General features: G+C 37.0%; 1 protein-coding gene across 1 annotated transcript in view; it reads right to left on the bottom strand.

Annotated features, from left to right (window-relative positions):
• ADGB (androglobin) overlaps positions 1 to 19,370 on the bottom strand; it is a 232,929-nt gene that overhangs the window by 93,382 nt on the left and 120,177 nt on the right. Inside the window, exons 14-19 of the mRNA XM_005552076.5 lie at positions 11,900 to 11,933; positions 10,539 to 10,725; positions 9,989 to 10,052; positions 5,314 to 5,416; positions 2,412 to 2,553; positions 534 to 648 (exon numbers count right to left, since the gene is read on the bottom strand). Coding sequence (XP_005552133.3) covers positions 534 to 648; positions 2,412 to 2,553; positions 5,314 to 5,416; positions 9,989 to 10,052; positions 10,539 to 10,725; positions 11,900 to 11,933 — 645 coding nt within the window. The remainder of the gene's footprint in view (positions 1 to 533; positions 649 to 2,411; positions 2,554 to 5,313; positions 5,417 to 9,988; positions 10,053 to 10,538; positions 10,726 to 11,899; positions 11,934 to 19,370) is intronic.

Below are 19,370 nucleotides of genomic sequence, written 5' to 3'. Positions count from 1 at the left end.
AAAGTATACATATTTCACTTGTATACCTACAGGCTTCAGACTTCATTATACACTTCATGGTTGCATGTGGGGATTTCTTGCAGAGTATACTTAACAGTTTTAAAAGGTAAAAAATGAGTAAGTTGAATATAAAATAAAAATGTGTTTAGTTCAAAATCTTTGAAAATAAAGCACAGAAAAATTGTAGTTGTGGCTGGGCGCAGTGGCTCACGCCTGTGATCCCAGCACTTTGGGAGGCTGAGGAGGACAGATCATGACGTCGGGAGTTTGAGGCTAGCCTGGCCAACATAGTGAAACCCCGTCTCTACTAAAAATACACAAAAAAATTGCGGGGTATGGTGGCGTGCACCTGTAATCCTAGCTATTTGGGAGGCTGAGGCAAGGAGAATTGCTTGAATCTGGAAGGCAGAGGTTTCAGTGAGCCGAGATCATGCCACTGCACTCCAGCCCTGGCAACAGTGTGAGACTCCAACTCTAAATAAATAAATAAATAAATAAATAAATAAATAAATAGCTATTGCAAAAATACTTACTGGTTCGAAGTTGGGCAGCACGACGTGTTCATCCCCAATGACAAATGACACCATGCTGCAGATGTGTATGGCGTGTCCTACCGGGGAGTATGCGTTGAAGAGTAGCATGTGTCTCCTTAAAGAGAAGGGGTGCTGGATGAGAACCGAGTGCTTTCTGGGTGGTAGCAGTTGACCTGTGAGTTGCTTGCTCACACTTTGGAACTCAAACAAAGTCAAACGTTAGTGAAGAGTTCAATTTTTAACACAGATGAGATAAGGATCTTTGAATTTGCACTCTATAAGAACCCTACAGGATCATGAAATCTATACTTTACTTATAATGTAGGACAAACATAGTTAGGCTAAATGCCAAACTTCTCTCCAGTACATGCTGGAGTGACCTCCCACACACTGTAGTCATGGCGTGAAGACTAGTCTTGATTTCTCCCTAACAACAAGAAGAACTCAGGTGGGTATAGAGCTGTGTAGACTTCATAGTCTTTTTCTCATGAATGCATCATTTCATGTATGTTAATTGCATCTCCTCTACCAGGTTGTTGTATCGTGAGAGCAGGGATATTCAAGTTCCTCCAGTTATTGAGCATTTAAAGCAGCAGTCCCCAATCTTTTTGACACCAAGGACCGGTTTCACAGAAGACAATATTTCCATGGACTTGGTTTGGGGATAGTTTCAGGATGAAACTGTTCTATGTCAGATCATCAGGCATTGGATTCTTATAAGGAGCGTCCAGCCTGGATTCCTTGCATGTGCAGTTCACAATAGGATTCTTGCTCCTATGAGACTCTAATGCTGCTGATCTGACAGGAGGCGGAGCACAGGCACCGCTCACCTCCTACTGTGTTGCCCAGTTCCTAATAGGCCTCGGACCGGCACCAGTCCATGGCCCTGGCGTTGGGGACTGCAGATTTAGAGCATGTTCAAAACATACATGCTGATGGTTTAGGTTCTGTGGGGGAAAAAGCAGATATAAGAAGATTCTTTATTAAATTCCTTGTCCTCAGTTGTCTCAATGAATGAGCACTCGGACAGAGTAATTTGATTTGCTGGAGTATAAAGGGGAGATGTGAGAAATGTTAAAGTTTCAAAATGTATTATTTTCTAGAAGTACTAGATGCCTGACACAATTATTTTAGCATTTGTTGCTGAGGCTTTGCTTTTTGCATAAGAGCCATAGTTTTTCATTGATCACATAAAATAAGCATGATGGATCTTGGGAAAAAGTAAAAGCTAGTGAAAATGTTTATTTCAAAGCCTAGTGAAAATATTTATTTCATCTGAAATTTGAGGTAATATTTTGAATTTTATTCATCAAAATAAAAAAAATTTCCATTATATGTATTTTCTTTAAAATTGAAACTAATGTGTTTAACTAGTTTTATCTGAATTAAAAATATTATTTAACAAAAATCAGCTACAGGAAAATCTAGATTGGCAGGGGAAAATGCATATTTCTCAATTTGCATTTAAATAAAATGAAGGTTTTTGCTAAGTATTATAATATTGGTGAGAAAACTTGTAAGAAATATTTATGAGAAAATTCATAATATTTAAAGTATTATCAGTGTTATGTGTATAATACTTATAAATTAATTTTAGAAAATGCTGGGTTAAACAAGCTTAAGCAGTATTGTTGACTAAATATATTCCCAGAATCTTTGACAATTATGAATCTCCCAAAGGGGTATTATTGTACAGTATTTCTCAATGTAGTTTTTTTGGAATTATTTTTCTCAAGAATAATAATGATAGACCTATGCCTTGAGAAATTACTTTAAGAAACAATATCTTAGAGTCTATATTGTTTACTTCTTTAGTAACCAACAATTTGCAAGGCTTCAAACCATTTTTATTATGGGAAAAATGAAGTCACTTCATACCCAACAGGCAGACGAACCACTGTAGCCTTGGTAGCATATGTGTGAATCTTCAGAACAGGATTGCCTGGTTTCAGAGATTTCCAAGAAAATGTCTCAGCTGTGAGAAGCCCAGGCTCTATGGGAGGACTGTCTTTCGTTAAGGCTTTAAGATAAGCAAAAAGGTATCAAAATTTGATCGTGAAAGTGCAGTTTGGCATTCACTAGTACTGTTTTTTTTAAATTAAGTAACAACATAAATAATAATAATAAAGCATTAGAAATATTATTGAATGTTCACAAAACATTAGAAATTACTCCAGGTAAATTACTAGAAAGAAACACTTAGGTCTTCCTCCCTGCTCAATGTTCTTCCTTATAACAATCCTCTCAAGTGAAGAAACCAGGAATAGGAAAATCAGAAGCAGGAGGACATTTTTCATTGTAGTATAATGAACTATCTCTATTATCTCTATGGTAGTAACTACATATTATCTCTATGGTAGTAACTACAATATCCTTCTAGATTCAATTTTAAAGGAAGAAAACATGTTACATCTTGAAAATAAGAGATTTCTCTAAAACAGTATAAAAAATAAAAAATAACTCCAAAAATCTCACTGTTTATATAAAAAAATTATTTTTTAAAGATGGATTCTCACTCTGTCACCCAAGCTGAAGTGCAGTGGTGCAATCTCGGTTCACTGCAGCCTCCACCTCCTGGGTTCAAGCAATTCTCCTCCCTCAGTCTCGGGAGTACCTGGGATTACAGGCACCTGCCACCACCCCTGGCTAATCTGTGTATTTTTAGTAGAGACGGGGTTTCGTCATGTTGGCCAGGCTGGTCTCGAACTCCTGACCTCAGGTGACCCGCCCACCTTGGCCTCCCAAAGTGCTACGATTGCAGGAGTGAGCCATCATGCCCAGCCTATTTATCAAAATTTTTACCTTTGATTCAGTCTTTGACATTATGTAGAAAGCAAGCAATTAACAAAGTTTGAATTTAATATCAAGTTTTTCCTTAAAAATGGGTAAATAATATGGGCTAATTGTTCATCAGTGACTGAGGGCAAGATATTTTCTCTCCTATTTCCAGAAAACACTGGAATTGAGGATATAAGGTCACAACATCACCTGAAATGCCTTCATGCCTATAGAATTTAAATGTTCTGGGATATGGTGTGGCTTCAGAGTTTTTGGTTTGGTAGACGCACTAAACTTAGATCACTAAATTTTGGAAAATTTATTATACAACAAGTATTTTCTAGCCACCTGCTGTACATTAGACACCATTCAAAACGTTGACAATACTTCAGTTTAAAAAAAAAAATCCCCGCCCTACATGTTGACAAACATTCAGTATTAAGCATTTGGGAAATACTTATTGTACATTTACAGTGCCATGTACTGTTAATTTGAGCTAAAGAAAAAAATTAACAAAACAGGCCAAAGAATAAAAGAATGAAGTTTTGTGAGCATGTGCCTGTGTGTGCATGTTTATGCAAGGGTTGGCTTTGCAGAAGAGCAGAGATTTTCTATCCATTAGAACAGAAGGAAGGTGGCCTAGATTTTGAGAGAGTTCATTGTGGGAAAGGGAGATAGAAATTCTGAAAGCAGAAATCATTTCTGATTTCTTCTGTCTCTTCAGTGAGATTAGCAGCAAGTCATCAGCTGGACATGAGTGAGAGTAAGAGTAGGTGTTGAAGATTTGTAGAGAGAGAGCATGTTTGAGGGTTTGCAATAGTCATCTACAGGAATAAATAAGAGTGGGAGAATAAATGAACGAAAGAAATACTGGCAGTGCTTAAGGCCTTGTTGAGATTCGCGTTCCTCAAATTTAAGCAGGGCTAGCCAGTATGTTTGTTTTTCTCCCCTCTGATCACATTCAGCTGCTGTCTTGAAACTGCGAGTTGGATATAGCATCAAGTTTAACCAATAGTGAAGTTTTTCCAGGAAAATTAGATGAGGGGGTAAAAAGAGCAAATGTGTGGAGGGTATCTCTGTGATGGACAGAAAAAAAAGTGGCAGGGTAGAGAGTAATGAAAGTCCCAGTATTTCCAAAATTGTAGGAGTGGGAGTTCTGTAGGGTGAACTAGAGAGTCAAGCAGTGAGGGGGGAAGTCAGGTGCTTGAAATTGAGATGATCGAGATGATGCACCAAAAAAAAAAAAAAAAAAAAAGGTAAACTTAAAGTCTACAGGGTAACCATGAAAGTAGGAGACCAAGGTGGGATAGAGGAAAAGATTGTTGGAATGTCAAATCGAAAACAAATAGTTTGTTTTTCAATAGATGTTGAAATAATTAAGAATGATGACATTTGCAGGTCAACAACGACAGCAACAACAGATTGACTGAGTACAACAAAAAGGTGAACAGATTAGTACAACCAGAAGAGGTGCGGGTGGCAGGAGTGAGCATAACCCCTGGTGTCTGCAGAGTAAGAGCATCAGAGGAGGTGGTGTAGGTGGTCCAGTGGGACTCTGGAGAAACTCTGGAAAGGGAGGAAGTTCCTTCATCCATTGTCTTCTAAAAATCTTTTTAATTAAAAAAAAATTTTTTTTGAGACAGAGTTTCCCTCTTGTTGCCCAAGTTGGAGTGCAATGGCATGATCTCAGCTCACTGCAACCTCTGCCTCCCGGGTTCAAGTGATTCTCCTGCCTCAGCCTCCCAAGTAGCTAGGATTACAGGCGCCTGCCATCACGCCCTGCTAAGTTTTGTTATTTTTAGTAGAGACAGGGTTTCACCATGCTGGCCAGGCTGGCCTAGAACTCCTGACTTCAGGTGATCCACCCGCCTCAGCCTCTCAAAGTGCTGGGATTACAGGTGTGAGCCACCACACCCGGCCTCTAAAGATCTTATTATTGCATGTTCCCTAGCCTGAACATGATCTGGGCTTTAAGGCTATCATTTTCTCAGAGTCCTCTTACCTCCGTACTCCCCCCAGCGTACCAATGCAGAAAAGCAAACCAGTAGTTCAATAGGTTTTAGACTATCTACAAATAGATAGTAGGACACTCGTTCTTCTGAAAACTGCAAGAAATTAGAGCAGTTGTCGTACTTAATATCAGTTGATCAATGCTATTATTTTCACTTGTAATGAAAACATAGTATAACATCTAAGATTTACAGGAAACTCAGTGTCAAAATAAACACTTTATGAATCTAATTATATGAAGAAAATTATACTGGGTGAATGTTGGCAACCATCTGTGGAAATTGCAGCGCTGTGTTGGACTAGCCACTATATCAGAGAGAGGCAGAGCTCTCCTCTATGAGGAAAGAAAAGGGATATGCTTGTTCCAGAAATAAGAAAGAGAAGAGACTGAGCCCAGGGCAGAGTAGTACTCAAGCATGGGTCTTTGATGGGCAGGAAGGCCACAGAGTAAGTAACTGTGGCAGATAATGGGAATGGCCAATTGGATGTCTTAAGTTATCTTACAGGATGGTACATGAAATAAGCTCTCTCTTCCTTCTTTCCACAGGAGCTTCAGATATACACCTGCCGTGGTTTGGCTCTGTGTTTCCACCCAAATCTCATGTCGGATTGTAATTCCCACATGTTGAAGGAGGGGCTTGGTGGGAGGTGATTGAATCAGGGGAACAGACTTATCCCTTGCTTTTCTAGCAATGGAGTTCTCAGGAGATGTGGTTGTTTGAAAGCATGTGGCACTTCCCCCTTTGCTGTCTCTCTCTCTCCTGTTCTGCCATGGTAAGACATGTTTGCTTCCCCATCGCCTTCCACCATGACTGTAAATTTCCTGAGGCCTCCCAGCCATGCTTTCTGTACAGCCTGTGGAACTGTGAGGCAATTAAATCTTTTTTCTACATAAATTACCCAGTCTCAGATAGTTCTTTACAACAGTGTGAGAACGGACTAACTCAATACCCACTGCTTGCTGACACAGTGGGCTGTGGGTTTTTGTTTTGGAGATGGAATAAAGTGCTTAGTAAAATCAAAACTTCCCTTAAAAGATAGTTGCATAAAGGTTACATGTATATAATTTCAGTTCACCCTATATGAGTACTATCAATGTATCTAATTACACATTGATAGTACTTAATAATACTTAATAATTAATATAATTATTTAGATACATTAATGTATCTTATTACACAGAAAGGGTAAGCTATTTACCAAAGGTCACAGAGTTTGTAGTAGCAAAGACGCGAGATAAAAGTAGGTATAGCCATCTGCCTGACTCTAAGGCTGGCACTCTTGTCTAATACATTATTATTGCCTTTCAAGTTCTCAGTGCTTCAACATAATTGTGAGGGATGGCACACGGTAAATGTGTTCAATTAACTTAATTGAAATATGCTACACTTTAAAAGTTTTTCATATTCTATCATAGTATTTAAAAAACAGTTAATATATGAAAGACAAATATGTAGCAATGCTATGAAAAAGGAAGCCTTGTTATTTAATCAAGTATAACAAAGAGTGCTAGAAATGCTTGATACAATGTAATCATGACTTAAATGATTACTCCTCTCCCTGTTTTCCATTTGTTTTCATTTGGCACTTTATTTTATTTGTTTCCTGTCAGCTGTGACATGTTGATGATATAGAGTGTTGTTTCAAATATACACTATCTGAAAATATGAAGGACCCTTGGACTTGGGAGCCTGGCATGCATGCCTGAGGAGGAGTTTCTGCCCGGAGCTCATTTTCTGTCATTTTCAAGGGCCTGAGAATTGAGGGGTGGGGTGTTCCTAAAGGTCACACAGGGGCTCTGCCCTGGTGCCAGCTCATGGCACCTTTGAAATGACCCTGCTCTAACCTCTCACTGAACACCAAGGGAACAAGTGGATTGTGCTGAGGAGAGGCTTCGGGCTCTGTGTCCCCAGCTCAGCAGGCCACTAAGGTCTGGAGTGTCTGGCCTCAGACCACAGCTGATCCTTCCTTTCAGGCCATACTAAATGCCAATAAGATTATATTCCAATGCCTTCCAAGAAAGTTATTTTCTCACACCATTAATTTTAAAACAATTCAGGGAAATAAAAAGGAATGTCATAGTTTTATTTCACCAAGCTGAGACATTTAAAAGAGAAAAAAAAATTCTGTGCTAATCATCACCTCATAAGAATAAGATCAGAATAAAGAACAGTTGACCAGTTTACCACATACACTTTTAAATTAGGATGGTTATGTGTACCAAAAGCTACTATGCAACTGTCTTTAGTAAATGACAGCCAACATTTATTATCACTTACCAATAGGCATTCTTCTATGTGTTTTACATGTGTTATTTCACATTTGATCTGCTTCATTTTCCTTAGATGTAAAATGATGGTAATAATATCTCTTTTTTTTATTATTATACTTTAAGTTCTAGGGTACATGTGTACAATGTGCAGGTTTGTTGCATATGTATACATGTGCCATGTTGGTGTGCTGCACCCATTAACTCATCATTTACATTAGGTATATCTCCTAATGCTATCCCTCCCACTTACCACCTCCCCACAATAGGACCCGGTGTGTGATGCTCCCCTTCCTGTGTCCAAGTGATCTCATTGTTCAATTCCCACCTATGAGTGAGAACATGCAGTATTTGGTTTTCTGTTCTTGCAATAGTTTGCTGAGAATGATGGTTTACAGCTTCATCCATGTCCCTACAAAGGATACGAATTCATCCTTTTTTATGGCTGCATAGTATTCCATGGTGTATATGTGCCACATTTTCTTAATCCAGTCTGTCACTGATGGACATTTGGGTTGATTCCAAGTCTTTGCTATTGTGAATAGTGCCTCAATAAACATACGTGTGCATGTGTCTTTATAGCAGCATGACTTATAATCCTTTGGGTATATCCCCAGTAATGGGATGGCTAGGTCATATGGTATTTCCAGTTCTAGATCCTTGAGGAATCGCCACAGTGTTTTCCACAATGGTTGAACTAGTTTACAGTCCCACCAACAGTGTAAAAGTGTTCCTATTTCTCCACATCCTCTCCAGCATCTGTTGTTTCCTGACTTTTTAATGATTGCCATTCTAACTGGTGTGAGATGGTATCTCATTGTGGTTTTGATTTGCATTTCTCTGATGGCGAGTGATGATGAGCATTTCATGAATAATATCTTTTTCACAGGTTTTGTTATGAGGAGTAAATGCAATAAAGAACCTAAGGGCCTACAACATGTATAAACCATTGTCATTTCATCATTGGCAATAGGTTAAATATGGAAATACGCCTAAATTAAAACTGTAAACTGTACATTATGCTGATATCATACTCTGGGTTCAACTATTCCCAATTAATTGTTGTGTTACCTCTATAAAGTCAAAGTATTCCTCTAGGTGTTTTCACATACTCTAGGACTAGGTGAAGGATTTCTTTCCCCCAGTCACTATTCTTATTTTCAGAGTAAGGAGCCAGCAACAGAGCAGTTCTTGAGGTCTGATCAAAAGGTTTCTCTGCCCATTTTCATGTGTTACAAATGCAATAGAAACGTTTCAAGGACTACTTACTTCCCCCACCCCTGCGTACTGCTCATGGAGGTGTGGGATTATTATTAGATGCTTGGGTGGCCTTGTCCTATGACAGGACAATATGTAAATGTTAATACAGTTTAGTTTCCCAGAATATGTGCCATAGTTTTTCTTAAAATTCTGCTCAATAGGTGGTTTGTTAATTACCTTAATTGACAATTTTTAAATTCAGTTCCTACCTCATGTCAGGAATGTTCTTATAAGTGGTAAACAAAAGGATACAGCCCTTCTAATCATGCTAACAGTAAGTAGGGGGAAGGATGGGCACAGAGAAGCAATCAGAAAGTTGGGAGGGTGGGAGGGTGGGAGGCAAATGCCAGGAGAACACAGAGCATACAGAGGGCATGAAGCTGAACCTCTTTTTTTTTTTTTTTTTTTTTTTGAGATAGAGTCTCACTCTGTTGCCCAGGCTGGAGTGCAATGTCAGCTCACTGCAACCTCCGTCTGCCAGGTTCAAGCAATTCTCCTGCCTCAGCCTCCTGAGTAGCTGGGATTACAGGCACACACCAACATGTCTGGCTAATTTTTGTATTTTTAGTAGAGATGGAGTTTCACCATGTTGGTCAGGCTGGTGAAGCTGAGCCTCTTAACCCAGACTCCATGGCAAGGGAAGGGAAGCCTCACAGTGTCAAGGGCATCTATGCTATTCTGAAGGATTTCTAGGCATTAGCTGAACAAGAGCAAAGAGGATAACAGGGATGAAAAGGTAGAAACTCCAGGCAGAGGGATAATATGGGGGAAAAATGCAGGCATAATGGTGGAGTGTCCTTATGTTTTAGGAAACATAAATACTAATTGAAACCAAATCTAGTGAATTTATTTGTGCATGTCCTTCATTTTTTCATAAATCAAATTTTTCTTAATGTGTATTTGTGTAATAATTCAGGCCAGGATTCAACATGGTCAGATGGATCACATTTGTGGTTATGAGCTAGTGGAATTTTGCTTATTGTTTAGATAAGGGTTAGTGGGAGACTCTAAAAAATAATTTTTAAAAATATAATTATGTTACAAGTTTAGAAATGTTTAGAGAAATTTGAAGATGTTTCCCACTGGTGTGATTCTACCAAAAATTTAAAGAGAATAGAAGAGATTATAATATATTTACCTTAAATTCTGATTTTTGAAAGTTAAGGCAATATGAACTTGGCTTGTGGAAAATATATATATTTCTGAAAAAAAAAGATTTTTAACATGTTATTGTCATTATAGGTTAATACTACATGTTAAGTTTAAAGATTAATACTACATGTTAAGTTTCTTATAATCAAATAATTATAGGAAGAAAGTTAAAAAATAACAACAGTATTGGGTCAGTTGCCCTAAAGGGACAAGAATTATTCCAGTGAATAAAATTTCTTCACTTTAATTAAGAAACAAGCCTTTGAGGAGAAGTGGAAACTGGCCTAAAATTGGTTTGGCTATTAATGTGTTATATGGATAATCAATATACTTATTTTCCCTTTTATAACGTTTATTTGATATTATACCAACACTAGGCTGTTATTGGCTTATTTTGAATGATGCTAAGAATTAAGAGGTTGTATAACCACTATATTAAATATGCAACAATAAATCCTAATGTGACTTTGTATGCTAATGCAGTTCAGGGTGTAACCACTACGACATAGTCAGATTGATCCCATTGGGATACTTACTGAAAACAAACACAGAAATCTTCAAAATCTAACCATATTTCTTTAGAAACAGCATTATTTGTCATTGGAAGTTCTTCCTGGGATTTTTCCTGTGTTTCTGTGGTTTGGCTGACTATATCTCTTTCCAAGTTTAATCCATCACTCTGATGGGCATCACTCAATCCAAAGTCGGTTTGTTCCTCTGTGCCTAGAAGACACACATGTCAAAAATACCTTATATTGTTAAATAACAAGTTATTGAGATACGTAAAATGATAAAAGGAAAGTTAAATATCAAAGTCTATTTTTGGGAAAATATTTACTGAGATAATCCAGGCTTCATACATTTATGGAGGTCCACACAGAGACACATTTCATACACATAGGAGAATTTAATAATAATTTCTATGCATATTAGAGTGTTCAGAAATTTCAAAATTACTTTGATAAATTTGTTCATAGATTCTTTAGAGATTGTGAAGTTACAACAGAAATTAGCTAGATTCTTTACTTAAAATCTGCTATTGATGGACATATTCTTATAGGAAGGGATGGCTTAGACAACAGAAAGGGAAATAAAAACTTGAAAGATCTAGTGCAACAAATGTGTTTCAGTAAGACATCTAATTACTCCCCACAGTCAGCGGTTCTAGAGCCTTATTTTATATTTACCAAGTAATGTGGCATACCATTTTTTTTTTCTTTCTTTCTTTCTTTTTTTTTTTTTTTTTTTTTATTGAGACGGAGTCTTGCTCTATCGCCAGGTTGGAGTGTAGTGGCACAATCATCTCAGCTCACTGCAACCTCTGACTCCCTGGTTCAAGCGATTTTCCTGCCTCAGCCTCCTGAGTAGCTGGGACTACAGGCACACACCACTATGCCCAACTAATTTTTCTATTTTTAGTAGAGACAGGGTTTCACCATTTTGGCCAGGATGGTCTCCATCTGCCTCTTGATCTGCCCGACTCAGCCTCCCCAAGTGCTGAGATTACAGGCGTGAGCCACCATGCCTGGCCGACATAGCATTCCTGTAGACTTCTGGATCCAAAATTATATAAATAATTTTGAATTCAAGTCTTTTATTTAGAAACTAAGGAATTTGCAACGGTTTCAGTGTTTTGATCACAGGGTGCAGCATTAAAACAGATGAACTTTATTCATGGGTCTTTAATCAGATCCTCTTTTATTTTTATTTTTAGCTTCAATTTAACAATTGAAATTATCTCTTTTTTTTAAAGCCCAGAGCAGACTAGGCTCAGCAAATCAAAGGAGACACTGAAGAAAGGCTGCTGAGAGCCAAAAGCGAAGCTGTCAAGAAGCAGAGATGCCCCTCTGTATCTTGATGTACATTGAAAAAAGTCACAGGAAAATTACTAATTTACCTTTTCCAAGTATAACTTGTGAAGCAGCATTTCCCTATGAATTAAAAGAAACATATTTTGAAACCATTTTGAATTCAACAAAACATTACAGCTATCCAAAGCACCAAAGTTACTAAAAGAGCTAATATCGTTTCTTAAACCTTGAAGAAATAGGTTTTTGTGAAAATTTGCTAAAACTTACCAACAAAAAATTTGTTTTTAACTTTAAGTGTCAAAGGACATGAATTGAATTAAATAATTGACTGGGTATTTAAGCCTGTCACATTAAGACACAGAATATGTTAATTTATTAAATGACTGAATCCTGTAACAAGAGTTAAATTAAAACAGTAATATCCCTAAGTAGACATATTACTTGGCACAAGGTACCAGCCATTAATATAGAGAAATTAGTAAGATTATGACTGGCAAGTAATGTACAGAACCTAAAAAGGCTGATTTCAATTATAAATATGGCTCCTGAAAGTTTTAACAAGGAATTTAAATTGAATTCATGTGTATATAAATTTTGTTTTAATTATTTAATATCAACTAATTGTGTCTGGAACACAATTAAAAATAAATGTAAAAAGTAAAATGGCAAAAACTCATACAGGCTAATTACAGGTAATGTCAACAATTTTTTTTGATTATGTAAAGTGGATGGAAGAGATAGCAAAGTAGTGACAGGTAAATACTAAGTGCAAAGCAAAGCCTCTCCATGCCTTAGGACCTCAGAAGCAATGAGTAGATTAGCAGGTACCTCAGCAGGAAAGAATGAGATACGGGCTGAAAACATGGACATGGGTTGAATGTCTATACAAGGAACTCCACTTCTTCTCCCTAATCTTTCTGGTTCAGCATCCAATCTTCTGCCTAAACAGCACACTTGAAATTGCTTCAAGTGGAGAAATTAAATGAGAAATCTCTTAATCTGAATTCACAGATACTCTGGAAGTAGAAGAGTCTACTGTACAGAGGAATTAAGTGAAAGTTCACAAGCTAAGTGCTGAGACTCTCAGCTTCCCTGTGCTTGGCCTTCATGGATGGACAAGTATATACCATTCCCTGTGATCAACCTTAGAGGACCATTAACTGGAGAAACTCACCAGAGTTAGGGAAAAGAGCTCAAGCTGCAAGATGCACTTTAGCAGCCAGCCCTACCTCCATATAAAACTCACTCATCCTCAATTATCTTAAGTTAGAGCCAACAGTTGATAACTCTGGCCATGCCATTGAGCTGCTTCTAATCAGCAACTATTTGGTGCCTTAAATTTCTTAAATATATATGTACAACAAAGTATTGGCAAACAATTGAGGAGAGATTCTTATATGAAAGAAAGACGCTAACAATTGTGGGTGGCAAGATTCATAGAAAACAGAAACAATATTATGTGGAGCAATTTTTAAAAGATTAGTAATAGTAGAAAAATAATAGGATATTCATCTATCAAATAAGGAACTTCTACAAAAAATAAAAAATGAGAGAGCTCTTAGAAACTAAAAATAGAATAAGTGGAATAAACAATACAAGCTTTAGGCACTGAAGCTGATACAAACTACGAAACTCGTAGAAGAAAACATAGAAGGAAGCTTCATGACACTGGATTTGGCAATTGTTTCTTACATATGACTCCAAAAGCACAGGCAACACAAATAAAAAATAGGTAAGTTGAAATAAAATAAAAAAAGAAAACTTCTGTACACTGAAGGACACAATCAACAGAGTCAGACTGCAACCTACAAATTGGGAGACAATATTTGCAAATTATATATCTGATAAGATGAAAATATAAGAATATACATAGAATTTCTAAAAAGAACAAAAACAACAAAATAACCCAAACAATGCAATTAAAAAATGGGCAAAGAATTTGAATAGACCCTTCTAAGAAGATATACAAATGGCCAAGAGCACATGAAAAGATTCTCAATATCATGAATCATTAGAGAAATACAAACCAAAATTACAATGAGACACCATTTCATGCCCATTAAGGTGGCTACCATAAACAATTCACACAGAGAATAATAAATGTTGGTAAGGATGTAGAGAAATTTGAGAGGCACTGTTGAGAATGTGACATGGTGTGGTCACTATGGAAAACAGTGTGGTGGTTCCTCAAACGATTACCATATCCAGCAATTCCACTCTTAGATACATTCCCAAAAGCACTGAAAGCAGTCTCAAGGAGATAAGTGTACGCCCAAATTCACAGTAGCATTACTCACAATATCTAAAAGGTTGGTGCAACCCAATATCAATTGAGGAATGACTGGATAAACAGAATATGATATACACATACAATGGAATATCATTTAGTCGTAAACATGGAAGAAATCTTGCCACAAGTACAAACATGGGTGAAGCTGGAGAACATTAACATTATGCCCAGTGAAATAAGTCAATCACAAAAGCAGAAATACTTTATTATTCCACTTATGTGAAGTACCCGGAATAGTCAAAGTTGTAGGAACAGAAAGTGGAATGGTGGTTTTCATGAGCTGTGGGGAGGGGAGAATCATAAGCTTTTAAATGCCGATAAAGTTTTACTTTTGCACAATGAAAAGAATTCTGGAGATCAGTCGTACAACAGTGAAAACGTATTCAATACTACTGAAGTGCACACTTAAAGATGGTTAAGATGGCAAATGTTATGTTGTGTGTATTTTACTAAAACTAAACAGTTTTAAAATATTTAAAATAAATAAGGATAAATATATTTAAATAAATGAGAAAAAAATCAAGTACATTAGAGAGTAAATTGGGAGAAAGGTAGTGTAATAGAAGATCCACAAAGCAGAGAAAAATGAGGAGAGAAAATGATCGAGGAAGTGGTATAAAGAAATTCTCCAGAACTGAAGAATTTGACTTCAGGTTGAAGGGTTTCATGGAGTATGCAAAATAATTCCTGTTTAAAAAAACAAAGCCCCGGGGCCAGGCACGGTGGCTCACGCCTCTCAGGACTTTGGGAGGCCGAGGTGGGTGGATCACCTGAGGTCAGGAGTTTAAGACTGGCCTGGCCAACATGGCCAAACCCCATCTCTACTAAAACTACAAAAAAAATTAGCCAGGCGTGGTGGTGGGTGCCTGTAGTCCCAGCTACTTGGGAGGCTGAGACAGGAGAATCACTTGAACCTGGGAGGTGGAGGTTTCAGTGAGCCGAGATCACGCCACTGCACTCCAGCCTGGGTGACAGAGTGAGACTATGTCTCAAACCAAAAAAAAAAAAACCCATACCAAGGCCAATGAGTGAAATTTCATTATGCCAAGAATGGAAATAAGGTCCTAAAAGAGTCACATATAAAAGATTAAGAATCAGAATATCAGAATGCCTTTTTTTTTTATTTTTATTTTTTGACAGGATCTGGCTCTGTTGCCCAAGCTGGAGTTCAGTAGCATGATCTTATTTCCCTCCAGCCTCAAACTCCTGGGCTCAAGCCATCCTGCTGCCTCAGTCTCCCACATAACTGGGACAACAGGCATGCACCACTATGCCTGGCTAATGTTTATGGGTTTTTTGTTGTTGTTATTTGTTTGTTTGTTTTTGTAGAGATGGGGTTTCACCATCTTGCACAGGTTGTCTCAAACTCCTTAGCTAAAGCAAGCCACCTGCCTCAGCTTAGCAACATGCTGGGATTACAGATGTGAGCTACCATGCCTAACCCAGAATGTCATCTTTAAATCAAGAGCAATGCTTAAAATTAGAAGACAAGAGATTAAATAAGACCTTTAAAATTTTGAGGAAATGACTTCTAAATTGGAATTTTATATCCTGCCAAAATATAAATTAGGTGGGAGAATGGAATGTAGGCATCTTCAAGCATGCAAGTTCTCATATATTTTACTTCCTGTACATCTTTTCTGAGGAAGTATTGGAAGATATGCTACACTAAAATTAGGGTTTAAACCATGAAAGAAGAGAGACCAAAAATAGGAAATCCATCAGAGAAGAGAGACAAAAGGAAGTCTAAAGGTACCAGGAGCAAAGTTCTCTCAGTTTGCACTGAAGCAAGACAGCAAAAGAGTGCATGGGTGATGTTTCCAAAAAAAAAAAAAAAAAAAAAAAAGAACTGGCATTTATAAAATATTTGATGTATTTGACTATGTAGAAAATGATGTATAGAGATATTTTAATTTTTGTAGTGTTTGGAAAGACCTACTAATGCTTCTTTTTTTTTTTTTTTTTGAGAGGGAGTCTCGCTCTGTCGCCCCAGGCTGGAGTGCAGTGGGGCGATCTCGGCTCACTGCAAGCTCCGCCTCCCGGGTTCACGCCATTCTCCTGCCTCAGCCTCCTAAGTAGCTGGGACTATAGGCGCCCGCCACCGCACCCGGCTAATATTTTGTATTTTTAGTAGAGACGAGGTTTCACCGTGGTCTCGATGTGTTGACCTTGTGATCCACCCTCCTCGGCCTCCCAGAGTGCTGAGATTACAGGCGTGAACCACCATGCCCGGCCTAATACTTCTTATAGTAAAGTGAGCAAAGGAAAAAGTGCAGTAATTTGCTTGTATAAAACCTTGTGTAAGAAATGTTATAGTATTTGCTTCAGCAGTAATAATCCTTACAAAACAAGAATATTGATTCAACCAAAGTTTATGAAATGACAAAATCTTGAAGACAGGGGAAAGTGTAGATATGGGATAGTAAGTGAGTTTAGGTGTGCTAAATCCTTATCTCCCATGACAGGAAGTCAAGAGATAACCTCTAAATTAACAGATCAAGATATAATAGCATGTAGTCATTCAACAAATATGTCATGGTGTTTGCTATATGCTAGGCATTTTCACAGGTGCTGAGGGAGAAACAAAATATAATAAAATCAATTTCTCTGCCCTCATGAAGCCTACTATTTAGAATTATGGAGATACATACCAGAAGAAATAGTTAAATAAAATAAAAGTGCATGACTCTTGAGAAGAAGACTGAAAAATGAGTAGGTGTAGAGCACACTGGCTATTATTTTATGATGATCTTCTGGATAATCTTTACCTCTTTAAAACTAATGCAATCAATAATTTAAATTAAAAAAAACTTCAAAAAATGTTGACAGATATTCATTCTCCTCAATCACCTATTAGTCTCTACTTTCTAATTAACACTAATAGATTTGTTGATCTGTATGTGATGATGTAACCTCCAGATATCTTATACCATCACATACGCTATCACATTCAACAAATAAAAGCCAAACCAATTAAAGAGGAGTTTTTCAAAGTTTCATTATGAATTGGAACATCAGTTTATGGATACCTTTCATCTCCAAGAATCTATTATTATAACTTAGAATTATATTTACAAGCATTATCATATTGTAATGGCTTGAAATTTCATAATAAAGTTTAAAAGTTGCATAAGAATTCCTCTAAAAACAATTAATTGTGTATCCATATGGGAAAAAATAAAATTGGATTCATCATTTTATATCATACACAAAAATCAGTTCCAAATTAATTGGATTTTATAAAAGTAAAACTATAACATTGTACAAGATGATTAGAAAAATAGCTTTATGACCTAAGAATAGGGAAAATTTCTTAAATAAGATCTAGAAATCTCAATCATATATAATCATAATATGATTATATATATGCAATATGATTATATATGATTGAGATTTCTAGATCTGGTTTAAGGAACCAGATTTGTACATGAATATATAAATAAATTCAACCACATTAAAAATACAAATAATTTGTTTATACAAAGACACAATATTCAGGAGCTCTTAGCAGCCATAGGGCAGAACAGGACTTTCCTGTATTTGCCCCCTGCAAAAACATCAATTTAAACAATAATCCACATAAGAAAATATCTTCATAAGAGCTAAAGAAACTTGGTGAAAGGTTATAGCAACTGAATGTGGCACAGAAATAAGACACATTGAAGAGGGTAGGAAGGACAGTATTGCATCACACACATCACTCCCAGTCCCAGGCAAAGGAGATACCCTCTATTTGGGAGAAGAAAAAAAAGAAGTAAAGACTGGAGTTTGCCTTGGACCTAAACACAGGCTGGACCAGTAAAGCAGTAAAGTAGATCCCTACCAGGCCTAGGGTCCAGGCCACCCAGTAGACCCTGGTGGCTGGCTGGACCCCATAAACTGAGGCCCCAGGCCCACCCTTGCAGAATCTGGTACTCTAGGTCTATGCAGCATAAGTCTAGCCTCTGTAGACCCAGATTTCAGGCTGGTTTCCAGGGACACACATTCTAGGCCCAATCCTGTAGACCCAAGTGCCAGGGTTGCCCACCTGCTGATCTAGGCATTAGACCAGACCGCTCAAGGAATACAGTAACAAACCTGCCTGTGGGCAACCTGTCAGAAATCTCTAGATGATCTGACTGGTGAAGGGCTTTCAAAGACAAAGTCAGTCTGCAAAAATTAGAATAATTTACTACTCTTTTAAATTTACAGACACCAACACATGGTTACAAGCATCAAGAACAATAATGGAAACATGACCCCACCAAAAGAACAAAATAAAGCACCAAAGCCAGCTCTAATGAAATAGAGAGTTATAATCTGCCTGACAAAAATGTGAAATGATTGTTTTAAGGAAACTCAGTGAACTTAAAAAAATATCAAAACACAATTAAGTGATATCTGGAAAACAATGAACAACTAAGACAAGAAACTTAACAAAGAGGTTGGAATTATTTTAATAAATTAAACAAATTCTAGAGGTGAAAATTATAATGAATGAAATGAAACAAAAAATGAAAGAGAAGGTCAACAGCGGAATCAATCAAGCAGATAAGCAAAAGAAAGAAACTGTGAAACTGAAGACAGGCTATTGGAAAATATGTACTCAAATGAGGAAAAAAGAAAAGGAATGAAAAAGGACTACACGGTTTATGGGGCAGTATCAAAAGAGCAAATATTTGAGTTCAAAAAAGAGAAGACAGAGACAAAGGAGTAGAAACTTACTTAAAGAAATAATAGCAGAAAACCTCTCAAATCTGGGGAAAGTTATATATATCCAGGTAGAGGAAGGTAGAAGGTCTTCAAAATCAGATTTAATCCAAATAAGACTATACACCAAGACATACTATAATCAAACTGTCAGAAATCAAAGACAAAGAGAGGATTCTGAAAGTAGCAAGAGAAATGAAGCAAATAAGGAGTTCTAATTTATCAGCAAATTTCTTAGTAGAAACCTCACAGGCTTGGAGAGAATGGGACAATATATTCAAGGTACTGAAGAAAAATAATACTAAGCAAGAATACTATACTTTAAAAATATGTCCTTCAAAACTGAAGTGGAGATAAAAACTTTCCCAAACAAACAAAAGCTGAGGGAATTCATCACCACCAGACCTGTTTTACGAGAAATACTAAAGGGAATTCTTCAAGTTGAAAGAAAAGAATGGTAATCAGTAACATTAAAAAAATGAAAGTATAAAACTCACTGGTAAAAGTAAGTACATAGTCAAATTCAGAATACTTTAATACTGTAATGGTGATGTTTAAATCACTTACATCTTTAGTAT

This window comes from Macaca fascicularis, chromosome 4, assembly GCF_037993035.2.
Source record: "Macaca fascicularis isolate 582-1 chromosome 4, T2T-MFA8v1.1".
In the NCBI taxonomy this organism is placed as follows: domain Eukaryota; kingdom Metazoa; phylum Chordata; class Mammalia; order Primates; family Cercopithecidae; genus Macaca; species Macaca fascicularis.
Note: the sequence above shows the minus strand (reverse complement) of the source record. Positions and strands in the feature narration are given on the sequence as shown.